The sequence below is a fragment of the Manacus vitellinus genome, unplaced genomic scaffold (genome assembly GCF_001715985.3).
Source record: "Manacus vitellinus isolate BGI_N305 unplaced genomic scaffold, ASM171598v3 scaffold_2_pilon, whole genome shotgun sequence".
NCBI lineage: Eukaryota > Metazoa > Chordata > Aves > Passeriformes > Pipridae > Manacus > Manacus vitellinus.
In genome coordinates, this window is record NW_021940208.1 from 27,860,598 (window position 1) to 27,873,817 (window position 13,220).

A 13,220-nucleotide genomic window follows, 5' to 3' on the forward strand; every position below is an offset into this window, starting at 1 on the left:
ACAGGTAGCTAAAACTCCTGTATCCTGAAATCCAACTCACTAATAATTTGCTACTCTCCAGTTCTTCATTCAGAGTCACTAAACTGGCCAACAAAAAGGCCAACATTCCTTACATCTTGGACTGTCATTTCTAGACTCTGTTGTAGCATGGACCCTACAACAAATAAGGCGACTAATCAGAAGGAAATGATCAGAGAAATTTATTGTATACCAGCACATGGATAACTCTATCTGAATTTATTTTTTTAATCTAGAAGACCTTAATGCTTGAAAAGGCAGAAACCATTTCTGAAACAAGGCAAAAGATAGTATTGCTCTAATTAAGGTCCAAGTATAGCTTTGCACTGTAAAGGCAACACTGTTTTATGTACAGAACACTTCACTATAACATACTTGCAACAAAACAAAGCTAATATGAACTCATTTTTATATGGTAATACTTACTGAATATCCCAAGAGAACCAGTAAGGGCATAGCAATATCATGTTTTTATCCCAAATTCTCATGCAGTACATGTGCCAGCCCTGAAAATTCCTTTAAAATCATATACAATAATATACAAGGCTATGCAAGCCTGACTGCAGTACGATTACTCTAGATCCTTAACTCTACAAAGGAAATGATCACTTGGGTGTACAGCTGGTTTGAAAGACAAGTATTAGGTTGCCTATCTATTTCTACAGATTTGCACTGAAAAAAAAGCTTTTAAGAATATACAGATTTCCCACTATTGTGCAAGAAAGACACAAAGGTGAGGGGATACAAGGCATGAAGTAAAATTGATAAATACTGCTAAAATTCAAAAACACATGAAAGAAAGAAAAGTTTAGATTTTCCAAGAGTAAGAAACAATCCTTCCATAAAGAAAGTCAGTTTTGATTCTTGAAGCAGAACGGCGTTGAACATAATCCCACAAGCTTCAGATCCCCCACTAGTATACTCCTTCTGTGTATAGCTGTGTTGCATTAACAGGATGGTTTTATTTGCTCTGGAGTCCTTGCAAGGATAGTTTTTAAGAATAAAAGCTCAATTTGAAACTATTAGAGGTGTTACTACACCAGTAGTCATAAATTTAGCCTTTGCTCTTTTCCTTTCTTACACACACACACACAGAAAAATCCAGAACTATTTGTAAATATGTTGTTCTGTGGTTTTTCTTTTTGATGTCAGAACGTTGTAATCCCCAATACAAGACAAAAAAAAATCAGGCATATGAATGAAGATAAATATATACCAAGTGAAACTATGTTGTAAATACACCCAGAAGGAAGATAAAACCAAGTATTGGGTGGCTTTTATATAGTCAGTGGTTTCTTAACTGGGACACTTTTTAGCTGACCGAAGAAGCCTCATTAAAAAGCTATAACTGTATTTTTTCCTCTTCTCATTTTGTGAGTCACTCATTACATTTTTAGATGTTGCAACACATTCATGAATAATAAACAGATACTGGGAAGAAGAAAGAAAAAAAACCAACAGTGTTCACACTGGATTTTTTAATATCTGTATTTATCAGTATAAAAATCAAGAATGAAGCTGAGATTTGTAGAAATTTCTATGCAAGAAATGCTATTAATCACAGACAAAGTATTTGGTACACCCAGAGACAAGCACACAGACACGCCAAAGTTAGAGCACGGTGGTGTTAGTGTTGCTGTTATTGTTTGGCCTTTATACTGAGCGAGAGGAGAGGGAAGGGGGGAGGGATCATAATGTTCCCCATCAAACCCTCTCCTGAGAGAGAACAGCCAGGCACCGCCCTTAGCTAGACAGTTCTGGACCCAAAGCTGTACTTCTGCAGCTGCCTCTTTCTTTTTTTTTTTTTTTTAAATACTTTTCTTTTAAAGACTAGAGGGTTAGGTTGCGGAGGCTGCGCAGTCCCGGAAAGTCAGCCATGCTACAGGAAATTATTGTTGATATCTTAAAGAAGTACCAGGGAATTATTTATTCACATTTGTGTTTTAGACAATAACAAAAAGAGCTTCCAGTATTTGCACTTGTTGGTGTGGTTGCTGCAAGGTTTTCCACTGCTCCAGTCAGATGAAAAACTGTTTGCTTCTATTCCCATTTTTGTTATCCTTTCCATCCTACCACCCTATGCAGGCCACACTGGCTACCTCACACACTTGTGCTGACTCCCTATAATGGTTGCAGACCAAATACATGGAATTAAAGGAAATCCAGATAAACATCGTTTTTAGAAAAATGTTGAGCTAGAGTTCCACAAATATTTTAGATGCTTACAAGAATGCAACAGGGTATTTTTCTGCACTACTCAGGATGTGAACACAAAGAGAAGGAAAGCATGTTTATTACTGCTCTTCCAGTTGCTCTAATTAATGGAAAAAGATAAAAGTGGTAATTTGAAGAGGCAGGAGAAAGAAAATAAATTGTGCAAAAAAGTAAGCTCATCTGAACGAATCAATTTTTCATTGCAACTCACTCAGGTAAAGACCTGGCTATTAAAGAACAGTTAGCTAGAAACACAACCCGGTTACTTGCTTGTTCAGGAAATAATACTTTAAGTAACAGGCTTACCTATCCAAATACATGCTACATTAACCAATTGGTGAATACATAAATCATGGAGAAGAGAGAAAAAATAAAAACCATAGGACACAAAAAGGAGGGGTATTGGGGAGGTTGGCACTGCAGGGAAGGTGAACTGGCTGCTGGAAGGCCAACATTTTGATCTCTCAGCCACATTTTGAGTCGCAAAAACAGCAGCTTCCATCTCTATGCTCATCTTCAGCCAGACAAGCAGTCCTACCAGCAAATCCTGTAAGATTAAAATACTGTGGGTCACTCCAAGAAACCAACCCATCACCTCTGCTATTGTCACTTGCCCATAAAAGTGAGGTACAGTAGTCAAACATATCCTAGAAGATTTCACTGAACGCAGGCAAGGAAGTTTGGTTCCAGAGAATTGGTGCTACTGTGATGTGTTTTCCAAAAGCCTCTTGGGAATCATCTTTCTTGGTTTTGTGGTTTAGGTAGCCCAAAACCAAAACTGGGAACCAGAGGCTAAGAAAACAAGAAGACGTTATGGCAGGCAGGGTTTCACAGATGTGATTTTCCTCCTGCTTTCTAAGAGGTCATTCTGTTATTAATGGAAGGAGCTCTATTATCCTCAAGTAACCTGTCATGGAGACTCCATTCAAAGTACTATATTATGTTTATTATTTCAGTCTAATATTGTCCATTTAGCATTTCATTATAAATGTTTAACCCTATAATCAATTTTGTCCTGCATATACTGAGGGTCCATCAGCTTTAAAAATATGTGTGCTCTGGAAAACATCCCACTGCAGTAGACTGATTTCATATCCCTCTACCATCAAGGGACAGATAACTAATTTGAGGAAGTGCTCACATTCTAGGATGGCAGCCTAAATTCAGAGTATTTCATCCACTGCTTCTCTGTAACTAATTTTATTTCTTGAACTTTTCCTTTTAATGCTCCCCCATTTTAGCAAGATGCATTAGAAATGTTTTCCAGCTTTGCATATCAGACAAAAATATACCACTTGTGACTGTGGTCACAGAAGCCTTCCTGTGTGAGTAACTGAAGAGTAACATCAAACTAATTTAATTTCAGTATTCAGAATAACAATAATTAAAACAACTTTCCTTAAGACAGCAGTCAATGAGCTCACTCAGGAAGGGGACAGAGTAAAGAAAATTACTTTTTTGGGTTTTTTCCATTAATTGTCCTCATCCTCGGGCCTGTTGGTTTTAGGATATGATCCCTTGCTGCTTTGCACAAGCTAGGAGCAGCTTACTCCCTGCTACTTTGTTTTATGAGAAAATGGAACTCCTCTGCCCTAAACAAGCACCATTTAATTCTTTTATTGCTAGTCCTTACTTGCATGCAACAGGCTGTTGCTTCCCCAGAAGATCCCAAATAATCTACCCAAGGTATCCAGGTGATTATAACAGGGTTAGATACATTATTTCTACTTACTTTCTGAAAATATACTACTTTTCCCTTAAAATACTAAAATATAATAAATTTCCCCTTTCTAGTCAGGTATATTACATTATCCAGTGAATGTTTTCAAAGCTACACAAGTATATCATTTGTGCACCATTGGGGCAAAAGTCAGATCTGGAGGTATAGGAATTTTGCAGCAAAATTACACAACACATTGAAAAAATTCACTTGTAGCATTAAATGCTACAAAAACTAGCAACTAGCAACACCAGATAGCAAACAAGAAAAATGCTACTTGCATCATCAGAAAATGCACATTCACACTTTTGTTGAAATGGCAGCTGGATACTATGCAGGGAGAAAACAGAGGAGAGAACACCATGCTTTGGGTACAAATCATCAGGTACAATGCCCAAGGAACAATTCACATTTATAGGCAGAAAAGAGCAGGCTGAAGATCTGCTCTGAAGATCTGCAGGCCAGAGTTAATACAGCACAGAAGTGTTAATCTACACTGACAAAACAAAACAGAGGAATGGGGAAAACAGCATATAATTATTCAGTAGTTGTGTTGACACTCTTTAATTTTAAAACCACTGCCCCTTGTCCTGCCACTGTCTGCCCACACAAAAAGTCCCTCTCCCTCATTTTTATAAGCCCCCTTAAGGTACTGGGAAGCCATGATAAGATCTCCTTGGAGCTTTCTCTTCTCCCAGCTCTCTCAGCCTGTCTTCGTAGAAGAGGTGCCTCGGCCCCTCTGATCTTTTTTGTGACCCTCCTCTGGACCTGCTCTAACAGGTCCATGTCTTTCTTTTGCTGAGGACCCCAGAGCTGGATGCAGCACTCCAGGTGGGATCTTGCACAGAGGAGAAGAATCAGCTACTCTGAACACTTGTTCATACACACAATTTCTTGCCCTGAGCAGAGCAGAAATACACTTCTGCTAGCTGTGCTTGCACAAGACCCGAGAAGATGACTACTCGTCATCCATTTATTTTCACTTTTATTAAACACCCAAAGACCTGAAATCCTCTGGAAAAAAAAGTCACTACTGAGATAAAATAGAGCTGGTGGCAGGGAGCTAATTCACATACTCTTTTTTCCCATGTCCCTGATGGGGCCTTATTGCCTCACTTTCCCCATAACTTTCTGCTCAGATCTGATCACTGGCACCAACGCCCAGCTAACAACAGCACGTGACTCCCCACAGAGTTGCTCAGGGCTTTCTGTACCTTCTTCCTTATTTGTAAAGCACAACAAAGTAAGCCCAGACTTGAAGGAACTGTCTAAAAGGAATTGGAAGATCTTGAGTTCTTGGTCACATTCAACTGGAAAAGCTCTAGTGCTTCACTGATGGGCTACTGTTCACTTAGAAAATCTGATCATTAATTAGGTGAAAAAACTGCCTGTTGACAATTTTTGCTCTTCATCTCCTCAGAACACAATGTTCAAAGAACAAGGCAAAAAAAATTTAAGTTGTGAATACAGATAACTGCTCTTCAATGTTATTTGGTAGCAGCGTTCAGATTTCAGTCCATTGGTAGCAGCATCGGATTTGAGTCCATTTTCCTCACATTTAGTAAAATGTAACACCTTGTTTTTAAAAAGGTCACAAAAAAATCCTTCACTAAACAAATGTCCACTAAGTTAGATGAGAGAAATGCAAATTTCTCACTATGGGTAATGAATTAAACTCAACATTCTGCTGTAGGTACTAACTCACTCCCCTCCCAAAAGAGCAAAATAATGATAAAAGTATCATTAAAGTAAATTTAATCTTAAAGACATGAAAACTATTTAACAGAACAGATATGTCCTGGAAAAATTTCACAAAAGGTCATTTGCAAAGAATATAAAAGTATATTTCTGTCTCTCACCATCATAGCTGTAGTATATTTATGGTCAAAAGCCAGTTCGCTCATTCATTAAAATATTACAGCTGTAATGGTAACAGTTGAAAGCTGAAATTGAAAAATTCTTCATAATACTTTTACAAATCCTAAAGACCAAATCTGTTAACCCATAACATTAATTCAACTAGGAAAACCTAAAAAAACCATTTAGGTTTGTTTTGGGTGGCTCAAGATGAAGATTTCACTTGAAAAGTCATCCAATGAAAGACAGATGCACAGAGCACATGGATATGCAAATATGTAAGAAAAGAGCTCAGCACAACCACAGAGGAGGTAAGCAGGTGCTGGGGGACCTGTTCTCTGCACAAAATTACGTGGTGGTATAATTTCCCTCTACAAGAAGGAAACATAAAAGTAAAATGCTGTCACAAGTCTGCCAGCACAAGGCTGGAGAAAGCCTTACAGTTCTATAGATCCCAGACACATCTCATTTCTAACATCTCCACTAACACATCAATATTTCCTCAACCCTTCCCCCAGCAGCTTCTCGGTTCAGTCACCAGAACCTGCCACAGCTTTGCCACCTATGCTCCTCAGTCCATTTTGAGGGAAATAAATCTATTATTTTAACCAGGTAAGGTAAGCAAAATAATTTTGGCAGAAACAGAAGGGTTCCTGTGTTCAGCTGGCAGGTTGGGGGGCAGTAAATGCAAGCAGAAGAGGAATGACAAGCTGCTGGGGAGCGAGTGATGAAGAAGACAGCAACCATCACAGCTACGGACTATGCTCTAGAGATTCATTGTTCCTTAGACAACACATTACTATTACAAAATAATTGGATGTTGGATTCAAAAACAAGAAGGCTGGATCAGTCAGTATTCCTACAGCAGTACACAAACACTAACTACTGTCACCATCCTTTTCTGACTAGTCTCGCTGTCCTCTTAGCCACAATACCACTTGTCCTGTCATTTATCTTAAAAAATAGCAAATCCCATGACACAGGGTAGCATAACCTACTCAACTCTTCAGCAGTTTAAAGTGGTGACAAAGTCCACTCTTTCAGTTTCCCTCAAAACAAACATATCTGCTGTAATTCTCTTGATAAATCATGTCAGACCTTGAAAACAACAGACTCTGAGATTTCTCCTTGAACTTCTCCTCTTAACAAAATTAAACAGCACAGAACAGATGCCAGGATGCATTCCACCCTTGCCCAAAAAAGGTCTCTGAAGGTCTGCAACAAGTTGCAGAATCCTACAACTTTCCACCAGCAGTTCCACTGCTCCACCACCAGCTCACGCCCTTCCCCAAAGAGCCCAAACACACCCCAAAAGCAATTAAATTAATTCTGGGGAATGGCAAAATTACATCTTCAGTGGCCACAGATGTGCTGGATTAGGGACCACGTGGAAAGTTTGTACGTACACAGCAGGTACAGAGTAATACACTCAATAAAAACACCTAACTCTTGACTATCCTGACTATAGTTACATTTGGCAGCGGTGAAGGAGAAACCAAACCTGACAAACATAACAGTCTTACTACTATTTCCAGCCTTTGTTAATTTGGTTGTCTGGGTGCATAACTGTCACACACACACAAGCACACACACACACACACACACAATTTGTGTTATTAAGCATACAAACAGTAAGCAATATAGCTCAACCATTTAATAGTATTATGTTCAAATTTGATATGCCCCTAAAAGGGATGTTAACCACTTAACAATGCTGAAAACTTTAATCTCAGCCTCAAACATTGTTTCACCTCACAGCCAGGAAGGGATTCAAACTCACTAAATATTACAAACACAGTAAAATGTCACAAAGTGGCAAACTATAACTCATGACTGCAAACCAAGTTTTTATTCAACTACTGAAACATCAAAATAGAATTCAAAAGTTACTGTTGGTTCTTTGATTTTGCCGCTTTTTGAGAAGAAATTTATTAAATAATCTAACTAGAGCCCTTAAAAACTGAAAAGATCCAATCTGATTTGTACTTCGTTATCAAGTTGGATCCTGTATGTCCTCAAAATTAATAGTGCATTATCATTAACTCCAATGCATGTAGCAACAGGCATATGGGCCAAACCCTTGAAGGCTGTACTGTCTTTATTTTCTCAAACATGCACATCTCAGTAGGGCAGATGAGGAAAGTGTATTTAAAAATCATGTTTGAGAGCAGTGCTTTAGTGCTTATGTATTTCCAAGTCAGTAGAAACACTCATATTTTCAAGATCCTGATTTACAAGAACTTGGTCTCAACTTCCAGTTTTCCTCAACAAGAAAACTTACAGTAAACTCATCTTATATAAAAAATGCAATTCGTTACCTTAAAACATTCCTAGGACATTTTAAAGTGTGAATCAAAAAGCCAAATCAAAACCACTGTGTGAAATACTGAACATCAGAATTTTGATCCTATTTACCCTAGAGTAGGTGCAATAAAATAAATTTTCTACAGAAAGAAATACTTCTACATTTAGAGGATATTTGTTCTAGTTCAGCTGCCAAGGGAAAAAATGTGTCTGTTTGTTATATTAAAAAGAATGAACTATGGAATTATAAAACATCATCTCATAGCCATCTAGGCTGAAGTGCAATTCCCAGGCCAAATTAAACCTTCAGCTTTACTGTGAAGCTGCCTGAAAAGGAGAATTGCAGGTAATGCTTCAACTTGATTCAAGCAGTCAGTCATGTTTCAGGTTACAAAATGATTTCACCATCATAACTTTTGTTTTAGTGACTGCCGAGGGTACTAAGCTGCCAAGTCATACACACACATTCTGTCTCTGTCCGCTTGTACAGGAGATCTGGCAGCAGGAGGGGCGTGCCTGAAGGACAGAGAGGTGGTTAAGGGGAGAGCACTGAGCAGCTGACCTCTGAACAGTGAGTAACATCCTTGCCTGTTTAATGGCGGGGAAATTTTTTTCAGCCCTGAATATAACTGTCAGCATCCTGAACAAAGAAAGATGAAACACCAACCTGGGAATACGAGGGGACTCTGTAAATGAGGATCAGATATTCTGTCTCCAGCTGCCACCAGATGTTGAAGCTCTGGAGGAAAGTACACAATAATTAATCATAATCCCAGAAGTCAAATTAGGCACCAAGAAAAAATGGTCCTCCTGACCCAAGAGAAAACCATTCAGGTTCTGAAGCATGATATTTTATTCTAATTTTGCCAAAGTAGCAACACGTGCTACAATACACAGAAGGCACTGCAAATAATCTTGGGGTTTCAATCTAGGAAAGAATGCAGGTAAATGGAGTACAGTTCTTCCCCTTTCCAAACACACTAGAAATGTCCTCCACCAAAGCAAGCCAAAGCACATCTTCGAGAAGAAAACCCCATCTCACTTTAAACACTCCCAGCAACAGCAAATCCACTACAATGCTTTACTGCCCTCATGGCTACTTATTATTTCAAGGTACAACATACCTAACTTCATCTCTCAGACACTGGATGGTCAAGTAAATATCATGTATTTTCCTTACACAAGCATATGATATATACAGGCATCATTTCCTCTCTCAGATGTACAATCTAAAATTGTGAAGACTGGTCTCCAAACCCTGGATCACTTTTGTCACTTTACTCTTACTAATATTTCACATCCTTCCTCACGTGAGAGCAGCAAAACCAGATATGGAATTCCTGTGATCTTACTAATGCCACGTACTTTTCTACTTCTGTGCAATATTTATATTGCTGTACAGCCAAGGGCTACACTGCAGTTGCAAAACTGCAATGAAAATTCCTGTTGAGATGATTGTCCGCACAAATTCTTAAATCTTTTAAATTACCAGTTTGAAGACAGTCGACTATCCTGCTGGTGTAACCACAGTCCTGGTTCCTTTGTATGTGGCTGCATGAAAAATGCCTTCTGATGGATACTGAACATTTAAAAAAATTATTTGGAGTACAGCATGCTAATAACTCGCTCCGTATGTGCACAAACCTGTATGCAATGTACTGGTAACAATGTGGTATCATCACAAAAGCTGTGAATATATTGATATTAACCAGCCTCACACCAAGATCCAGCCCCTGGGGAACCCTACAAGAAACAGCTGCACTCCCATAGAAAAAAGGCACGCCTCAGTTCTTCTCTAAACTAAGAAGGATTTATGAAGCAACTTTGCCAATGTTTGTGGTATTTATTCCACAGTGACTCCATGGCACTGTTTTAAACTCACACTTCACTGCAGATTTAATAGATATATCAGGGACACAATATAGGGTGAGTCTGCTACAATAGAACAGTTGATGAATAGCTTAGGAATTTGGGAGATGTGGTTTTTTACAATTCAAAACACTGGGAAGCAACTTGCTCTAGTTCTATTGTAAACTGGTCTTTAACAATCACTAAGTCATTTTGAAAGATTCAGAATGAGTAAGCCCTGGCTTGTCATTTATTTCAGAGGCGCCATTTTAAAGTTTTTAATTTTTCAGCCCGGAAAACAACAATGAATAATGTGAATAAGGGAAGGCATTCATACCATTAACCAAAGAGGCTTAGGTTCCATTCTCTAATAAAAAAAAAAAATAAAAAGTCAGAATCAACTGGCTGACAGTTAGTGGATCAGGTAACCTATCAAATAATATCGTAATTCAGCACTGTATTTCCATGTACATAAACATATACACAGTATTGATGAAGCTTGTAGCATCGCCTGTTAGGCAGCTGCTGAACACTTCCAATGCAATATGCTGCTTCCAGCTGCTTGTAACTTGGCCAGACTTTGACTGTTTGGGTTGAAATTTTCCAAGCTGAATGTCTGCCTCAGGCTAAATTTTGTTCCATGTGCTGTAAAGGTTACCTCTGAGTGAGGGGTGCAGAAAGAGGCAGACTGTGATTACAAGAACTCAGCTGAAACACTTGAGCTGTTTTCAGAACAAGAACAGGGAAAATGCTATATGTTCAATGTATCTCTGGCAAACTTTAAAGGCTGTAGCACCTTTCCAGTTCCTGGTGACAGATCTGAAATCTGACATGAGGGGTGGGGCCCATATATTGCTGCCCCCATGAAAAGTCCACCTGCATTTGGTCAAACATATAAAGACAAATTGCACTGTGTGCATTTTCAGTAGGTGTTTGCTAGGCCATGTTCACATTCTTCTCAAATCCTCACGCTGATCAGAAAACGTAGGCCTTCCCCACAGCCATAAGCAACTTCTCCCCCAGAGCTGGTGCAGGACAAGGCTGCAGCTGGAAGGGAAGAGCAGGAGGCTCCAGGCTTTCCACATCAGGGCTGGTGGAGGCCACAATAGCACCAGGTACTTGAGACATGAGCAAGTACAGCAACACAGAGCACAGCCACGACCTATCACCACTGGTTATTCTCAGCAGAGTCCTGGGTGTTACACTAGAAATCCAGCTGACAAAGGGTGGTGACACACGCACACTACCCTAAGCTGCCTATCTGCTTTTTGGCACTTTTCCTAAGGGAAAGAAAACCTAGGAAATTACAGAACGCAGTATTAAAAATGTGACAAAGACAGGAGAATTTGGGAATTATTAGAATTAAGTGGTCTATGGTAACTAAAAATGTCTCCTAGTGCTAATACGCACGGAGATCAATCTCTAATTGCAACTGACCTGGTCACATTTTTTTCCCCACTGAAGCTTTGTGATAATTAACAGACAAATTCCTCTTTTTGCCCTTGTTCTCTAGAGCATCACCACACATTTTAAATCCCAGAGGAAATTATTTCTTCTCTCTCAGGTTCTTTTATGGTTCTCATAACTCCAATGATCTGTAAGATAAAGGATACTGCTATCCATGTTTTTTTAATATGGGAAATTAAGATACGAAAAGATTAAAGCGAAAAGTTACAGACATGGAGCGAGCAATTCTGACACTCAAAACTTGTATTTTAAACACACTTAGACCTACAAACATCTTCTATATGTCAAGAGCAAACAACCGCTCACTTCTGTTCCAGATGGATAAGTTCAGCATAACTGTGAAGCAGATCCCAGGGACTTAGGCCAGGCTCCGAGAAAATCCAACAGCATATGGGTGAAAACCTTTATATTGAAATCCTTTGGCAAAGGCAGGGGTGGCAAAATCCAAATCTCCAGCTGTCTCAGGCATGAAGCTGCATCTCCCTCCGCATATAATTGTTTGCCTCGTTCATGTTACCTGTTCTCACTGCTGCCCAGCCAGAGAGCTGCTACACCTTGGAGGTCCACCTCTGGTTCATCACCCAAGCCAGCCAGGAAGGACGTGGTGTATCCCGTCACAACCGACACCATCATCGTGCGCAGGCCCGCGGCAGCCAGATGAGCCTGGCTTTTTTTACAGTTCCTGAGCAAACTTAGCACCGACGGGGTAGGGCTGGGCAGGGCAGGGCGGAGAGGCAGTAAATGTATAGAATAGTGTATAGAGATCAGCGACATCCACTGGGTGGCAGACGTTTCACGTCCAGAGACGTACATATACAGAGGTATACAAACGGAAGCTCCTAAATACTGGGCTTGTTCCCTGTCTCAGAAGCAGCAACTGAACAGGCAGGGTAAAAAAAAATAAATAAATAAAATTAAAAATGCCGCGGAGCAAGGTTAACATATTCTGCCTCCATTTTAACACCAGCTTCTTGTCTTGTCCACAGTGCTGAGGCACTGGAACTGCTCTGCCATTCGAGGGCCAGGGTTGTGCAGACTCATGGTGCCCCACATCCCTTCGGTAGGTGGGTACCCTCATGCAAGGCGACAGGGACCTTGTGAGTCTTCAGTCTCTGCTGCCCTAATTAACGAGTAATGCCTACAACGGCCAAGCCTCTCAACTCTTCCTCAATTTAACAAACTCGGGGTGGGGGGGAGAGGGAGGAATTGTTTTGGACTAACAGCTGTAAATGTGTCCACGTGTGTAAGCAGCTAAGTTTTAAAGTTCAAAGAAACATAAAAAGCTAGTATTTTCCATGTATTTCCACTTAGCATCTAAACAGAACCATTTCAAAAGTTGCTTAGATGTTTCTGCAGAAGAGGCTGTAACCAAATTTCAACCCAGTGCATATTTTTATAACCAAGCTGTAAACTACATAAAAACTACACTTATAATGGAAATGCTGACAAATGCATAACTCCTGCAGTCTGACCACAAGCCCTCCCTTAGGAAAAAGCAACGTTACCTCCCCCCCTCCTTCCGCAGGCAGCTCGACAGCAAGCTGGAGTGGAGGGTGGTATGCACAGGTACCTCTGCCTTATCCTTGTACGATGGATCGAGGCAACTTCTTACAACCCGTGTTTCCCACATGTTGAATGAGCCACCTCATGTTTTTGCCATAAACAACCGGAGGGCCTCTTACAGCCATGACTCACTCCGCAGGCTTCTCCTCCACCCCTGTGCGTGACTGTAGCAAACAGGCTGCCAGCTGCAGCCGGTGAATTAACAGGACTTTTTTCGCAGAACCGTGGG

The 13,220-nt window shown here is 40.0% G+C and overlaps 2 protein-coding genes across 5 annotated transcripts in view; one reads left to right on the plus strand and one right to left on the minus strand.

Annotated features, from left to right (window-relative positions):
* The window catches only part of ELF1 (E74 like ETS transcription factor 1), an 81,139-nt gene extending 68,036 nt beyond the window's left edge, over window positions 1–13,103 (minus strand). For 2 of the 4 annotated variants that reach the window (XM_018071210.1, XM_018071211.1), the window contains exon 1: window positions 8,781–8,852. The gene's annotated coding sequence lies outside the window, so the exon portion shown is untranslated. Of the gene's footprint in view, window positions 1–2,538; window positions 2,780–8,780; window positions 8,853–11,734; window positions 12,334–12,998 lie in introns of those variants that run through there. The other 2 variants (XM_008934590.3, XM_018071209.2) reach the window with 2 other exon arrangements.
* Window positions 13,104–13,114: 11 nt separating this feature from the next.
* WBP4 (WW domain binding protein 4) overlaps window positions 13,115–13,220 on the plus strand; it is a 24,030-nt gene continuing 23,924 nt past the window's right edge. Inside the window, exon 1 of the mRNA XM_029960918.1 lies at window positions 13,115–13,185. Within this exon, the coding sequence (XP_029816778.1) occupies window positions 13,115–13,185 (71 nt within the window). The remainder of the gene's footprint in view (window positions 13,186–13,220) is intronic.